Here is a 12,473-nt window from a genome sequence, read left to right on the forward strand (position 1 = left end):
TGTTCACAAAGTGTCTCTGCTTTTTAATATGCTGTCTAGGTTGGTCATAACTTTTTCTTCCAAGGAGCAAGCATCTTTTTATTTCATGGCTGCAGTCACCATCTGCAGTGATTTTGGAGCCCAAAAATATAAAGTCTCTCACTGTTTCCATTGTTCGCCCATCTATCTGCCATGAAGTGATGGGGCCAGATGCCATGATCTTTGTTTTCTGAATAATTAGTTTCAAGCCACCTTTTTCACTCTCCTTTCACTTTTATCAAGAGACTCTTTAGTTCTTTGCTTTCTATAAGGGTGACGTCATCTGCATATCTTAGGTTATTAATATTTCTCCTGGCAATTTTGATTCCAGCTTGTGCTTCATTCAGCCTGGCATTTTGCATGATGTATTCTGCATATAAGTTAAATAAGCAGGGTGACAATATATAGCCTTGACATACTCCTTTCCTGATTTGGAACCAGTCTGTTGTTACATATCCAGTTCTAACTGTTGCTTCTTGGCGTGCAAACAGATTTCTCAGGAGGCAGGTAAGGTGAATCTAGGTAATTTGGAATCGGTCAAATAGAAGATGACAAGAGTGAACATTGATTGACATTTTAGGAATCAGTGAACTAAAATGGACTGCATTGGGTGAATTTAACTCAGATGACTATTTTATCTACTACTGTGGGCAAAAATCCCTTAGCAGAAATGGAATAGCCCACATAGTCAATAAAAGAGTCCAAAATGCAATTCTTGGATGCAGTCTAAAAAATGACAGGATGATCTCTGTTGTTTCCAAGGCACACCATTCAAAATCACAGTAATCTAAGTCTATGCCCTAACCTGTAATGCTGAAGAAGCTGAAATTGAACAGTTCTATGAAAACCTACACGACCTTCTAGAACTAACACCCCAAAAAAATGTCCTTTTCATTACAGGGGACTGGAATGCAAAAGTAGGAAGTCAAGAGATACCTGGAGTAACTGGCAAATTTGGCCTTTGAAAACAAAATGAAGCAGGTCAAAGGTTAACAGAGTTTTGCCAAGAGAACGCACTGGTCATAGCAAACCCCCTCTTCCAAACAACACAAGAGAAGACTCTACACATGGACATCACCAGATGGTCAACACCAAAATCAGATTGATTATATTCTTTGCAGCCAAAGCAAAAACAAGACCAGGAGCTGACTGTGGTTCAGATCATGAACTCCTCATCGCCAAATTCAGACTTAAATTGAAGAAAGTAGGGAAAACCACTAGACCATCCATTTATGACCTAAATCAAATCCCTTCAGGTTATACAGTGGAAGTGACAAATAGATTCAAGGGATTAGACCTGACAGAGTGCCTGAAGAACTTGGACAAAGGTTCATTACACTGAAAGGAGGCAGTGATCAAGACCATCCCCAAAAAGAAATCCAAAAAGGCAAAACGGTTGTCTGAGGAGGCCTTACAAACAGCTAAGAAAAGAAGAGAAGCTAAAGGCAAAGGAGAAAACGAAAGATATACCTATTTGAACGCAGAGTTCCAAAGAATTAGCATGGAGAGATAAGAAAGCCTTCCTCGGTGATCAATGCAAAGAAATAGAGGAAAACAACAGAATGGGAAAGATCAGAGATCTCTTCAAGAAAATTAAGAGATACCAAGGGAACATTTCATGCAAAGATGGGCACAATAAAGGACAGAAATGGTATGGACCTAACAGAATCAGAAGATATTAAGAGGTGACAAGATTACACAGAAGAATGATACAAAAAAGATCTCCATGACCCAGATAACCATGATGATGTGATCACTCACCTAGAGCCAGACATCCTGGAATGCGAAGTCAAGTGGGCCTTAGGAAGCATCACTATGAACAAAGCTAGTGGTGATGGAATTCCAGCTTAGCTTTTCAAATCCTAAAAGACGATGCTGTGAAACTGCTGCACTCAATATGCCAGCAAATTTGGAAAACTCAGCAGTGGCCACGGGACTGCAAAAGGTCAGTTTTCATTCCAATCCCAAAGAAAGGGAATGCTAAAGAATGTTCAAACTACCGCACAATTGTAGTCATTTCACACGTTAGCAAAGTAATGCTCAAAATTTTCCAAGCCAGGTTTCAACAGTACGTGAATGATGAACTTCCAGATGTTCAAGCTGGATTCAGAAAAGTCAGAGGAGCCAGAGATCAAATTGTCAACATCTGTTGGATCACAGAAAAAGTAAGAGAGTTCCAGAAAAACATCTATTTCTGGTTTATTGAATAACCACTTCGAAGATTAACTCGTTTTTTTCTTCCAACCTGTGAAGTAGGTTATTATTCCTGTGTTAAACAACAGAATGCTAAGGCACAAAAAGGTTAAATAATTTATATGGTGTCACAAAGCTAGGAAACAAGAGAGCTGGGGTTAGGGCCTCTGGCTCTAGAACCCATATTCCTAACAACTAAACTACTCTGTCTGAAGGTTATCAGGACCAGAATAATACTGTCAATACATTATCAAACCAAACTTGAGTCCATTGCCTATATGCATTAAAGGCAATCTACTGACACCCAGATCATGAAGGACAGTGCAGCATCTATTGCAGACACAAAACAAGAGGCATGCACCATTAATGCTCAAAAGAAGACTCCCAGATTTGCTGATGGCTTTCAGAGAAAGTTTTTTAAAGACAGAGTAAGGGAGAGAGTTGCAGGGTACCTGATCGGCCTGTGGACATTCTTCTGATTGGTTGGTGGCAGTCAAGAGCAACATCCTTCTGGTTCATATCAGTCTGGGACCTATGTTCTTCTGGTTGGCCTACAATTTAACTTCTTCCATGTGGTGAAAGTTTGAAATTTGCAAAACAGCTCAAAGGATATGGTTTATAACATTATCTATAAACTCTGAGGAGGAACTAAAGCTCCTTGACTTTGTTTAATGGCTAAATCATTATTTTGTCTTGTTTGACTGTTTCTGCATTTTCTCACTTCTCTGATTAAATTTATATTTTGAACTTGGGGAAGGCCTGGGAAGCTGAAGTTCTTCTGTGAAGAGGCAGGTAGAGGACACAGTGGGCAGAGGAGGCAATCTGTCTCAGAAAGGCCACATAAGGTTGTGCTTGGTTAAAAACACTAAATTAAGATGATGAAAGTTTTCATTCTAATACAATACCCAGATTTAAAGAAAACAAAGAATGAACAAAAAACAAATATGGGATTATGGTTTTATTTTTTTTTTAATTTTATATGCTCCAAAACACTTTACTTGGAAATTTTCACTAGAAGTAGGAAAACAAACAAAAACCAGTAAGGGACAGCAGCACAAATACGTAATGCATACTTTTACTGTGGATACATTAAATGTATGTTCATGTAATACTTTCATAACATGACAGCTCATACTGTGTTAAAAAAAAAATAATACAAGAAAAGTGATGCTAGAGAACTACGGAATCCTGTACTCTGTGCAGAAGGGATATCCTTATGGGAGCCAGAAAAGGAGCCCTGGAAAGTGGAGAAGAAAAAGTGACAAGCGATCTACAACTAGCCTATCAGCCAGCTGTGAGTATTTAAAAAACGGCATTAAAAAGAATCTGAGAAAGCCTTTAAGAGACCATACCCACTTACATTACAGAATTTCCAGTGGAACTTACAGATGGAACTTACTTGCTGTAACAAGGCAAGAAGGGAAATTTTATTGTGGGGTTTTAGCCATGACTCTCACTTCACTCTACTGAACACGAAGAAATAAGAGAAAGTCTTCTGTCATGATGTGCACTTTAATCAGCATCAAGCAATTCACAATAGCAGAAACCCTATAAATGCAGCAAAGCAGACAAGCCTTTAACTAAGTCTCAAAGCCTAGTTAACATGGGAAAATTCATCCTGGAAAAGAACCATACAAATTTAAGGATTATGAAAATTCCTTTATCAGAGTTAAAGTTTTAGTAACCCATCAAGGAGTTCAAAATGGAGAGGAACTCCAAGTGTAATAAATTCTACAAGGCCTTTAGGTTATCACTTACCCAACAGTAAGGCCCACATTGGAGAGAAACCCTTTAAATGTGATCAAAATGAAAAGTTCTTAGGAAGTGATTCATTCTTTAATCCAGCATCAAAACTTTCAAAAGAGAAATTTTATGAATACACTGAATGTGAAACAGCACATTTGATGGTGTTTAAACAGAGGGGAGACACAAATGATGAAGTAGATAGGTGCTTGGAGGTGTCTTCCCAACCACCCTAAATAAAACAGCACCTTTCTTAAGAGTCACACTAGCCTGCTTAATTATTCATAGCACTCAACACTCACCACACTATATTTTTACTTCTTAAAATGCATTAACTTCTTCCACTAGAATATAAACTCTGATGTTTTACAAAGCTATATTCTCAGTGGATAAAGTGGAAATTCTGTGTGAAGTCTGTCCCTGTCCAATGGGAAAGAGACAGATAAATGGCTTATGCTGAGGGCTCTTCTAAACTTGAAGGTGAGATACTTAGAGTGACTCCACTTCGAAGGGCTAAAGGATAAAACAGCATGTAGCAGGCACGTGTTGATAAGTAAATTATAATACTTTGATCAGTGAATTATAGTACCTTCCTTATGTGGAATATTTGGTATTTTGAAGTTAATCCATTCTAAATGAAACAATTCACTTATCAGGCTTTAATATATAAAAATGTACTGTTCATTGCTTCGTGATATATCACAGTAAAAAGCACTGTAAATGTTATGATCTACAAATTATTCTCCAATTGTGTGGGGGATGAAAAAGTTGTACAGAAAGCACCCCAACAGTACCCTCATTAGTATACCAACCAGTGAGAGACCCAAAAGGGCTGTTTCACAGGGGTCATGAGGACAAAATGGAGTCTCTAGCTTCTAAAGACAAAGTTCTCTTTTTTTCTCTGGTTCTAAATCTAAACAATACTTTACTCCTCTGAGGAATAATTCCTTCTTGGCCTTGTCAACCACTGGTACAAGAGGGCATGGCAGTTTGGAATCAGATATCAGAAACCCTTTTGTGGCAGAGTTAAGCACTTAAGAATCATGTCTCTTATTAATTCAAAAAGCATGACTAAGGGCCTATCATTCATTAAGCACTATGCATAAAGATAAATTTTCAAAACATGGAATTTGTCAACTCTTAAGAAAAATGACTATAAAGCAATAAAATAACATGGGAGGGGAAGATTCAGGGAGGCAAAGATTCAGGGAGCAGAAACAAAGAAACTTGTAACTTTGACTGAAAAGGGCTGGAAAAAGCCTTACAGACACAATATCACTGGGGCTGAGTCCTTAAGGAAAAATATTCCCTTAGCCACAAAGAAGGGCAACGCATCCCAGTTAGAAGTAACAAGAATAACAAAGGAAAAAAAACACATAGCACATTGGGAAAGGAACTGGTACACTTGTGACTGATCATGATGCTCCAAAAGGGGTGGAGTGAGGATGGGTAGTCTGTGATTTAAATCTTCATGCTTAGAAAGCATAGAGGCATTTTTCACAGCAAAACTTGTTAAAGACTGAATTAAATAAAAATATTCTTAGCTGTGTGAGGATAAACAAGAGACAGAGATAGGGAGAAAGTCTCCACTTGTCCCAAGAGGTTCTATCAGAACATTTATCAAAAAGGAGCCTAAGGAACACTGTACTAGAATATGATCACACAAGAAGAGCTGCAGAGATGAGACTGGCAATGTAGGCAGAAGAAAGCAGATTACAGCATTCTGTGTTGCCCTGCTTTGTGGAAGATTGAAAAAAAAAAAACATGAACTGGAAAAGATTATAGGTGAAAGATGAAGATTAGTTGTGTGTGAGCATGTTAAATTTAAAATCACTGTGGGATGTCTAAGTGAAGATATTTAATAGGCAATTACAAAGAAGGTTTAGAGAGCAGAAGTTGGGATTCAAAGTGCAGGTTTTGGAGTCAGCCTAATATTACAGGTGGTAGAAGCCATGGCTATGAATAACATCACACAGAAGTACAGTTGATCCTTGAACAATGAGGGGATTAGGGATGAATCCTCCTGGCAGTAAAAAATCAGAATATAACTTATAGTCAGCCATCCATATCTGAGGATATGACCAACTGCTGGTTGTGTAGAAGTGTAGTATTAACGATTTAAAAAAAAATTTATAGGCAGTCCCATGCAGTTCAAAATTCAAACCTGCATTGTTCAAGGGTCAACTATATTTAGAGTAAGTAAAAAAGAAAAAAAAAGAGAAAGGTAGGAAGGAAATAGGGGAGAAGGAGGAAAAAGAGAAAAAGGATAGTACTTTGGGAAATAGTAATACCTACAGGGTACAGACAGAAAAAAAGAGAAGCCCTGGGAGAAAGGAGAAAAGTCGGCAGAAAGGAAAGGTGGGGAAATTGGTGGAGAGGAAAAGAGGTGGAGACCTCTTTTCCTAGAAAAAGCGGGAAAATGAGTAGGGCAAAGCGGGGAAACAAAGACTGACCTCCGCATAGTCTCTATTTTCTGTTAAGACAAGACTAAGAGCCATGTGCTAGGGGAGGGGACAAATGGTCAGAGAACAGTGATGAGGCAAGTCAGAGGTATGTGTGAGTCACAAGGGGAAAGGGACAGATAAATGGCCTACGCTGAGGGCTCTTCTAAACTTGAAGGTGAGATATTTAGAGTGACTCTACTTTGAAGGGCTGCAGGAACTTCACATGGAATTCAGTATCCCAGAAAAGAAGGGGGAATGATAGGATTAATTCAATATAGAGAGAAGGCCTGAAGAATGATTAGGCTGAAGGACAAGGGGAAGATGGGATCTGAAGGGACTGTAGAAAGCTCTTCATGTGATGTCCCAGAAAACCAAGGCTGGACAGGGAAGGAAGAAAACTCTGAAAGGGGCTGATGGTGAGGAAAAAAGTAGTAGTAACAGGAGGCTCTGAAGAAGCAAAAGAGATAGGAGAGCAGTAAGACAGAAAAATCAACAAAAATGAGAAAGTAAAAAGTTGGAAAGATGAAAATGTCATTAGTTACTGAAACTGAAGATTTCAGAAACAGAAACTCAGGATGGTGATATTCATGGAGTGGCCATGGGAGTCAAGTTCCTGGAATGTGATGAAGTCAATGGCCCAGAGATTGAGGATACTGGCAAGGTGTCAGCCAGGTCATCCCTAGACGACAACAGGAACTGAGGTAGACAGAAAGACTGTCAGTGAGATAGCAGGCTGGGCTCTTGGCCTTTAACACTCACCCCTACAATCAAAGACAGAAAATATTAAAATTTCAGAATGTATGAAAAGATGTGCCCTAAGACACAAGACTAATGGCAGAGTAACCTAACGGTTTTATCTTCATTATTTGTTTAATAAACCATGCATATTCTTTTAAACAAAAGAAGAAAAATCATTTTAAAATTTTTATAAAATGCCTAACAGACCAAAAATTTTAAATGCCATTAGTACTATGTAGTGAAACAAAAATTCTTCTGTGGAGTCTTTCATTATTTATCTTACTCTGAAAATGGTACATAGATACAAGTCACAATTTTTCATTTTGCCAATTTTTAAATACACTCATAGCATATATCCAAAACAAAGAGGTGACTTGATTTTAATCTCTGAAGTGTAGCAAACTCCAAGAGAGGGAGACTAAAAAAATATATAAAAACAGTTAAAATGTTCAATTTTATGTTATGTCTATTATACCACAGTAAAAAAAAAAAATCTAAAGAATTAATAACAGAAAAAATCTTTATAGAGATAAATTGGATTCCTTCTTAATATTAGTCACAGGATATCTGTAGTTCAGGCTGAGTTAGAATAATGTAAATGCCATTTCAGAAATTAAAGAATCATTCCTTCACAGGTTTAAGAATATATAGTGAAAGACAGTAATGGCATTTAAAAAAGGGTAACCATGCTGGCTATCTTTATGTAGTGTAATGTTCATAAATTCAGTATCATTATGTCTTCTTTTCTGGAATTTTCATTTCCTGAGTCTTTTTGTTTTTCTGTTTGAAAAGGACTAGAAGAACTTACTAGTTAGTGTGATGCTGAAAGAAGTTTAAAATTTGTTTTGCATTTGTTGTATTCCATTCTTGTTCTTTCAGGGGTCCTTCGCATACAAATACATACTTTTTCAAAATTTTCTCTCCTACTTCTCGGAAATCCAAAGGTTCTTTGTGTGTAGCGTAACTTGCTCCAGAAACGCCAATATCCATTTCATGATTTTCTGGCTGTTGATCTGCACAATGCTTCAATCCCCAATAACACATTTCTCCACTGTACATCATAGCCAGCAAATGAATGTCACTAAATATTCCTAGGAAAGTCATTTAAGTTGAGAGATTAGAATTTAAAAACTTTAAAAGAAACCCTAATGATTAAGACTCTAATAAAATCCTTTTATATTATTAAGCATTTTCCCTTCTCATTTAACAGTTGTACTTAGAAAAGCCAAATATCACTTAACACAATCCTCATTTCATTGACACCTCCATCTCTACTTTATAAAAGAAGCCAAATCCCACCCTCCCCAAAAATTATTTTTAAAGAATCATTTAGGTTTGTGTATTCACCTTTCTGGGATTATCTTTAGGATCTGTTTGAAAATCTAATCTAAATCAATGGAACCTCTCCCAGAAATGTGCACTGCATATTCCCCATACTACTCAAAGATTCCCTTGATCCCATTCATGAACAGAACTTTTATTTAGGGGGTATACTCAAGGATCAGTAATACAGTTCCTATATTTCTACAATAGTGTACAGATACAATCCTGCATAATCATGTCCCTTAGAGGCCATAAAATTTGAAATAACTAAAGGTGTTAAATTGTATCCAAGATGCTTCATCTTCTCAGGAAAAAGGAATACACTGCAGGATTTCCATCAAAAGTTGAAAGCATAATTATAGAAGAAGGCAATTATATGATTAAACATTTATGACACACAGAGTTTATTAATTTGATATAAAAAAAAAACCTAGAATAGTAAAGATTTGGGGATAAATGATCAACTTTGTACAACTCACCAAAGCTCTTTAAACCTCAGTTTGCAAGACTCAGGATTCCACATGCCCTACTTATTTCATGGAATTTTAATGAGCTTTGGTTCTGAGATTTTTTCTCTCTTTTAGCTATGAAGAAATGAAGTGAAAAGAAAAGATTATGGGTAATATGCCTTATACTTATGAAGCTGTTTTGTACATATTACCCATAATCATTTCTTTCTCATTTCATTTCTTCATAGTTAAAAGATCAAAATCTTCAGAGAAAAAGCTAGAATAGTGTTAGACATTATTCAGAATGTAAAAAGAAACAGACCTAGAATCTGAGAGGATCTGGATAAAAATTACTAACTTTGTGCAACTCATCAAAGCTCTTTAGGCCCCAGTTTGCAAAAATCAAGATTCCACATGCTCTCCTTAATTTCATGAAGTTTTCTTAAGGAATAGTTGGTGGGGTTTTCTGCATCCCCAATTAAAGATTTTCACTCCAGAATTATATTTCATATTAGATAGGGCATTTCATCAAATGAGTATCCTTTCTCATTTTTGTGATCTTACACCCTAATTATTCCTAAAAAGACTGGTAAAGTAAGGAGACAGGAGCAAAACTGAATGAAAGGTTGAACTTTTAAGTAGACTAGATCTTTAGAAGGAAGAGCTGAAGTAAGACCCACACAGTGAGGCCACATGGGAAAGATGAGAAGGGTTTGTTTAAGGGAGATCTGGCATCCAGTTTACACCCAACTCTAAGCTAGCCTCATCCTTTATACTAACAAGGAGTTAAGGCTAAGAAAAGTACACAGATATCCTATAGGAAGGTGTCTCTGAGGAGCAAAAGAACAGCTATATACTAAAGAGTGTTTCTCAAACTTCACTAGAATTATTACCTGGAGGACATGATGAAATGCTGGTTGCTGGATTCCCACCTCTAAAACTTGCAGATTCAGATATGGAATTGCATCTATGAATCTGCATTTTTAACAAAGACTTAGAATCTAGGGTGAGGCTGCTGGTCCATAAACTATGCTAAACTATTGTTTCAAAATACCAAGGGAAGAGATGAACAACATAAAAAATACTCTTCCTCCCTCCCTACTCTTCTCAAGGAATCCATTACTCTCTAGTTACACTGTTTTTGGTGCTATAAATTTTCTTTGATATTTTTCTGCTAAGTTTCAGCATGGTTTTCAATAAAACACTTCACTATTTACTGTTCATATGCTTAGTGAACATGTATGTGAGAGTGGGGGATGAAGGGAGGGAGAGGATGAATAATCCATGAAGTAAGAGTGAGGGCAGAGACTTTTATGTTAAAAAAAAAAAAAAAAGGTGGCCATACTGGCATTCTCTAGAAGCAGTGATATCTAAATCTGACTGCATCATAATTACAGGAGGTAATAAAAATAGATTCCTGGACTCCAGATATTGAATCAGAACCTTAAGATGATACACAGAAATCAGTATTTTTCACACGCTACCCAGGCAATTACTGATTTCAATTCAGAGCTCCTCCTTCAAGACATCTGAAATTCAGGTTCTGGGCTAAGCAATGAGCCAAAGGCTGCCAGGATGGGTGGTTCTTAGTGGCATAAAAAGGGCATAAACCAAGGATGCACACAGCTGAACAGTCCTTTAACCTATTTAACTCCAGGGTTATAGTGACAAGGCTATTTTTATAAGGGCCCACAGAATAATGAAACACAGAAATGAAATAAAAAGGTTTACTGAATACATTACTTGATAATTTCTAAAAGCAAAAAATTTAATGGCACACAGGTAATGATCAAAGGACAAAATGATTATCTCACCTTCTAAAAAGACATAAAAATCACTGAAAGCATACACTGCTTTAAGTTTTATCAAAAATCAGGCAAACTATTATTAAGACCTGGTCACAAAAGTTTTGATGATTCTTAAAGAACTTTTAACTCTAATTAGCATTAAAAACTATTCTGGGGCTTCCCTGGTGGCTCAGTGGTAAAGAATTTACCTGCCAATGCAAGAGACACAGGTTTGATCCCTGATCTGGGAAGATCCCACATGCTGCAGAGCAACTAACGCCTATGTGCCACAATCACTGAGCCTGTGCTCTAGAACCCACAGGCCCCAACTACTGAAGCCTGCATGCCCTAGAGCCCTGCTCCACAACAACAAAAGCCATCCTAATGAGAAGCCCGTGCATTCCAACTAGAGAGTAGGCCCCCGTTCACAGCAACTAGAGAAAAGCCTATGCAGCAACGAAGATACAGCACAGTCAAAAAAGAAAAAATAATAATTATTCTGAATTACGTTTTTTATACTGGCTAACAAAATTAAAAAAAAAAAATTAGAACCACTCCACCAGGGTCTTAAGAGTAATTTAGCCTATGAGAAGTAGGCTTCCTGGCTACTAGTCTACATCTCAAGCAATCAAGTAGGGAAGAACAAACTGCTTTAGTTGAGAGCAAGCCAACACCAAGAGGACTGACTCCTGTGGCAAAACTGCTAGGGAGCTGATTTTACTTTCTTGTTTCCTGGAAAAAAAGAGAGACCGTATCTGTGCCTTTGATTCCCCTGTTGAAGAAGCAATGGAAGGTAGAGGCAAGTGTAATCAATTATAATCCAAAAGAAGACCAGTATCACAAGGATGTGAGTCCTGCACTCAATATGCCAGCAAATTTGGAACACTCAGCAGTGGCCACAGGACTGGAAAGGTCAGTTTTCATTCCAATCCCAAAGAATGCTTAAACTACTGCACAATTGCACTCATCTCACACACTAGTAAAGTAATGCTCAAAATTCTCCAAGCCAGGCTTCAGCAATACGTAAACCGTGAACTTCCAGACGTTCAAGCTGGTTTTAGAAAAGGCAGAGGAACCAGAGATCAAATTGCCAACATCTGCTGGATCACGGAAAAAGCAAGAGAGTTCCAGAAAAACATCGATTTCTGCTTTATTGACTATGCCAAAGCCTTTGACTGTGTGGATCACAATAAACTGTGGAAAATTCTGAAAGAGATGGGAATACCAGACCACCTGACTGCCTCTTCAGAAACCTATATGCAGGTCAGGAAGCAACAGTTAGAACTGGACATGGAACAACAGACTGGTTCCAAATAGGAAAAGGAGTACATCAAGGGTGCATATTGTCACCCTGCTTATTTAACTTCTACGCAGAGTACATCATGAGAAATGCTGGGCTGGAAGAAGCACAAGCTGGAATCAAGGTTGCCGGGAGAAATATCAATAACCTCAGATATGCAGATGACACTACCCTTATGGCAGAAAGTGAAGAGGAACTCAAAAGCCTCTTGATGAAAGTGAAAGTGGAGAGTGAAAAAGTTGGCTTAAAGCTCAACATTCAGAAAACGAAGATCATGGCATCTGGTCCCATCACTTCATGGGAAATAGATGGGGAAACAGTGGAAACAGTGTCAGACTTTATTTTTTTGGGCTCCAAAATCACTGCAGATGGTGACTGCAGCCATGAAATTAAAAGACGCTTACTCCTTGGAAGAAAAGTTATGACCAACCTAGATAGCATATTCAAAAGCAGAGACATTACTTTGCCAACAAAGGTC

At 37.6% G+C, this 12,473-nt stretch overlaps 1 protein-coding gene across 2 annotated transcripts in view; it reads right to left on the reverse strand.

Moving 5' to 3' along the window:
* Positions 1-3,154: 3,154 nt before the first annotated feature.
* The window catches only part of LOC104998518 (chromosome unknown open reading frame, human C5orf51), a 22,845-nt gene continuing 13,526 nt past the window's right edge, over positions 3,155-12,473 (reverse strand). Inside the window, exons 6-7 of one of the 2 annotated variants that reach the window (XM_010853714.1) lie at positions 7,944-8,227; positions 3,155-3,760 (exon numbers count right to left, since the gene is read on the reverse strand). In XM_010853714.1, coding sequence (XP_010852016.1) covers positions 7,944-8,227 — 284 coding nt within the window. In that variant the 3' untranslated portion in view covers positions 3,155-3,760. Of the gene's footprint in view, positions 7,160-7,943; positions 8,228-12,473 lie in introns of both variants that reach the window. The other variant, XM_010853713.1, reaches the window with a different exon arrangement.

Source organism: Bison bison, unplaced genomic scaffold (genome assembly GCF_000754665.1).
Source record: "Bison bison bison isolate TAMUID 2011002044 unplaced genomic scaffold, Bison_UMD1.0 scf7180017864331, whole genome shotgun sequence".
NCBI lineage: Eukaryota > Metazoa > Chordata > Mammalia > Artiodactyla > Bovidae > Bison > Bison bison.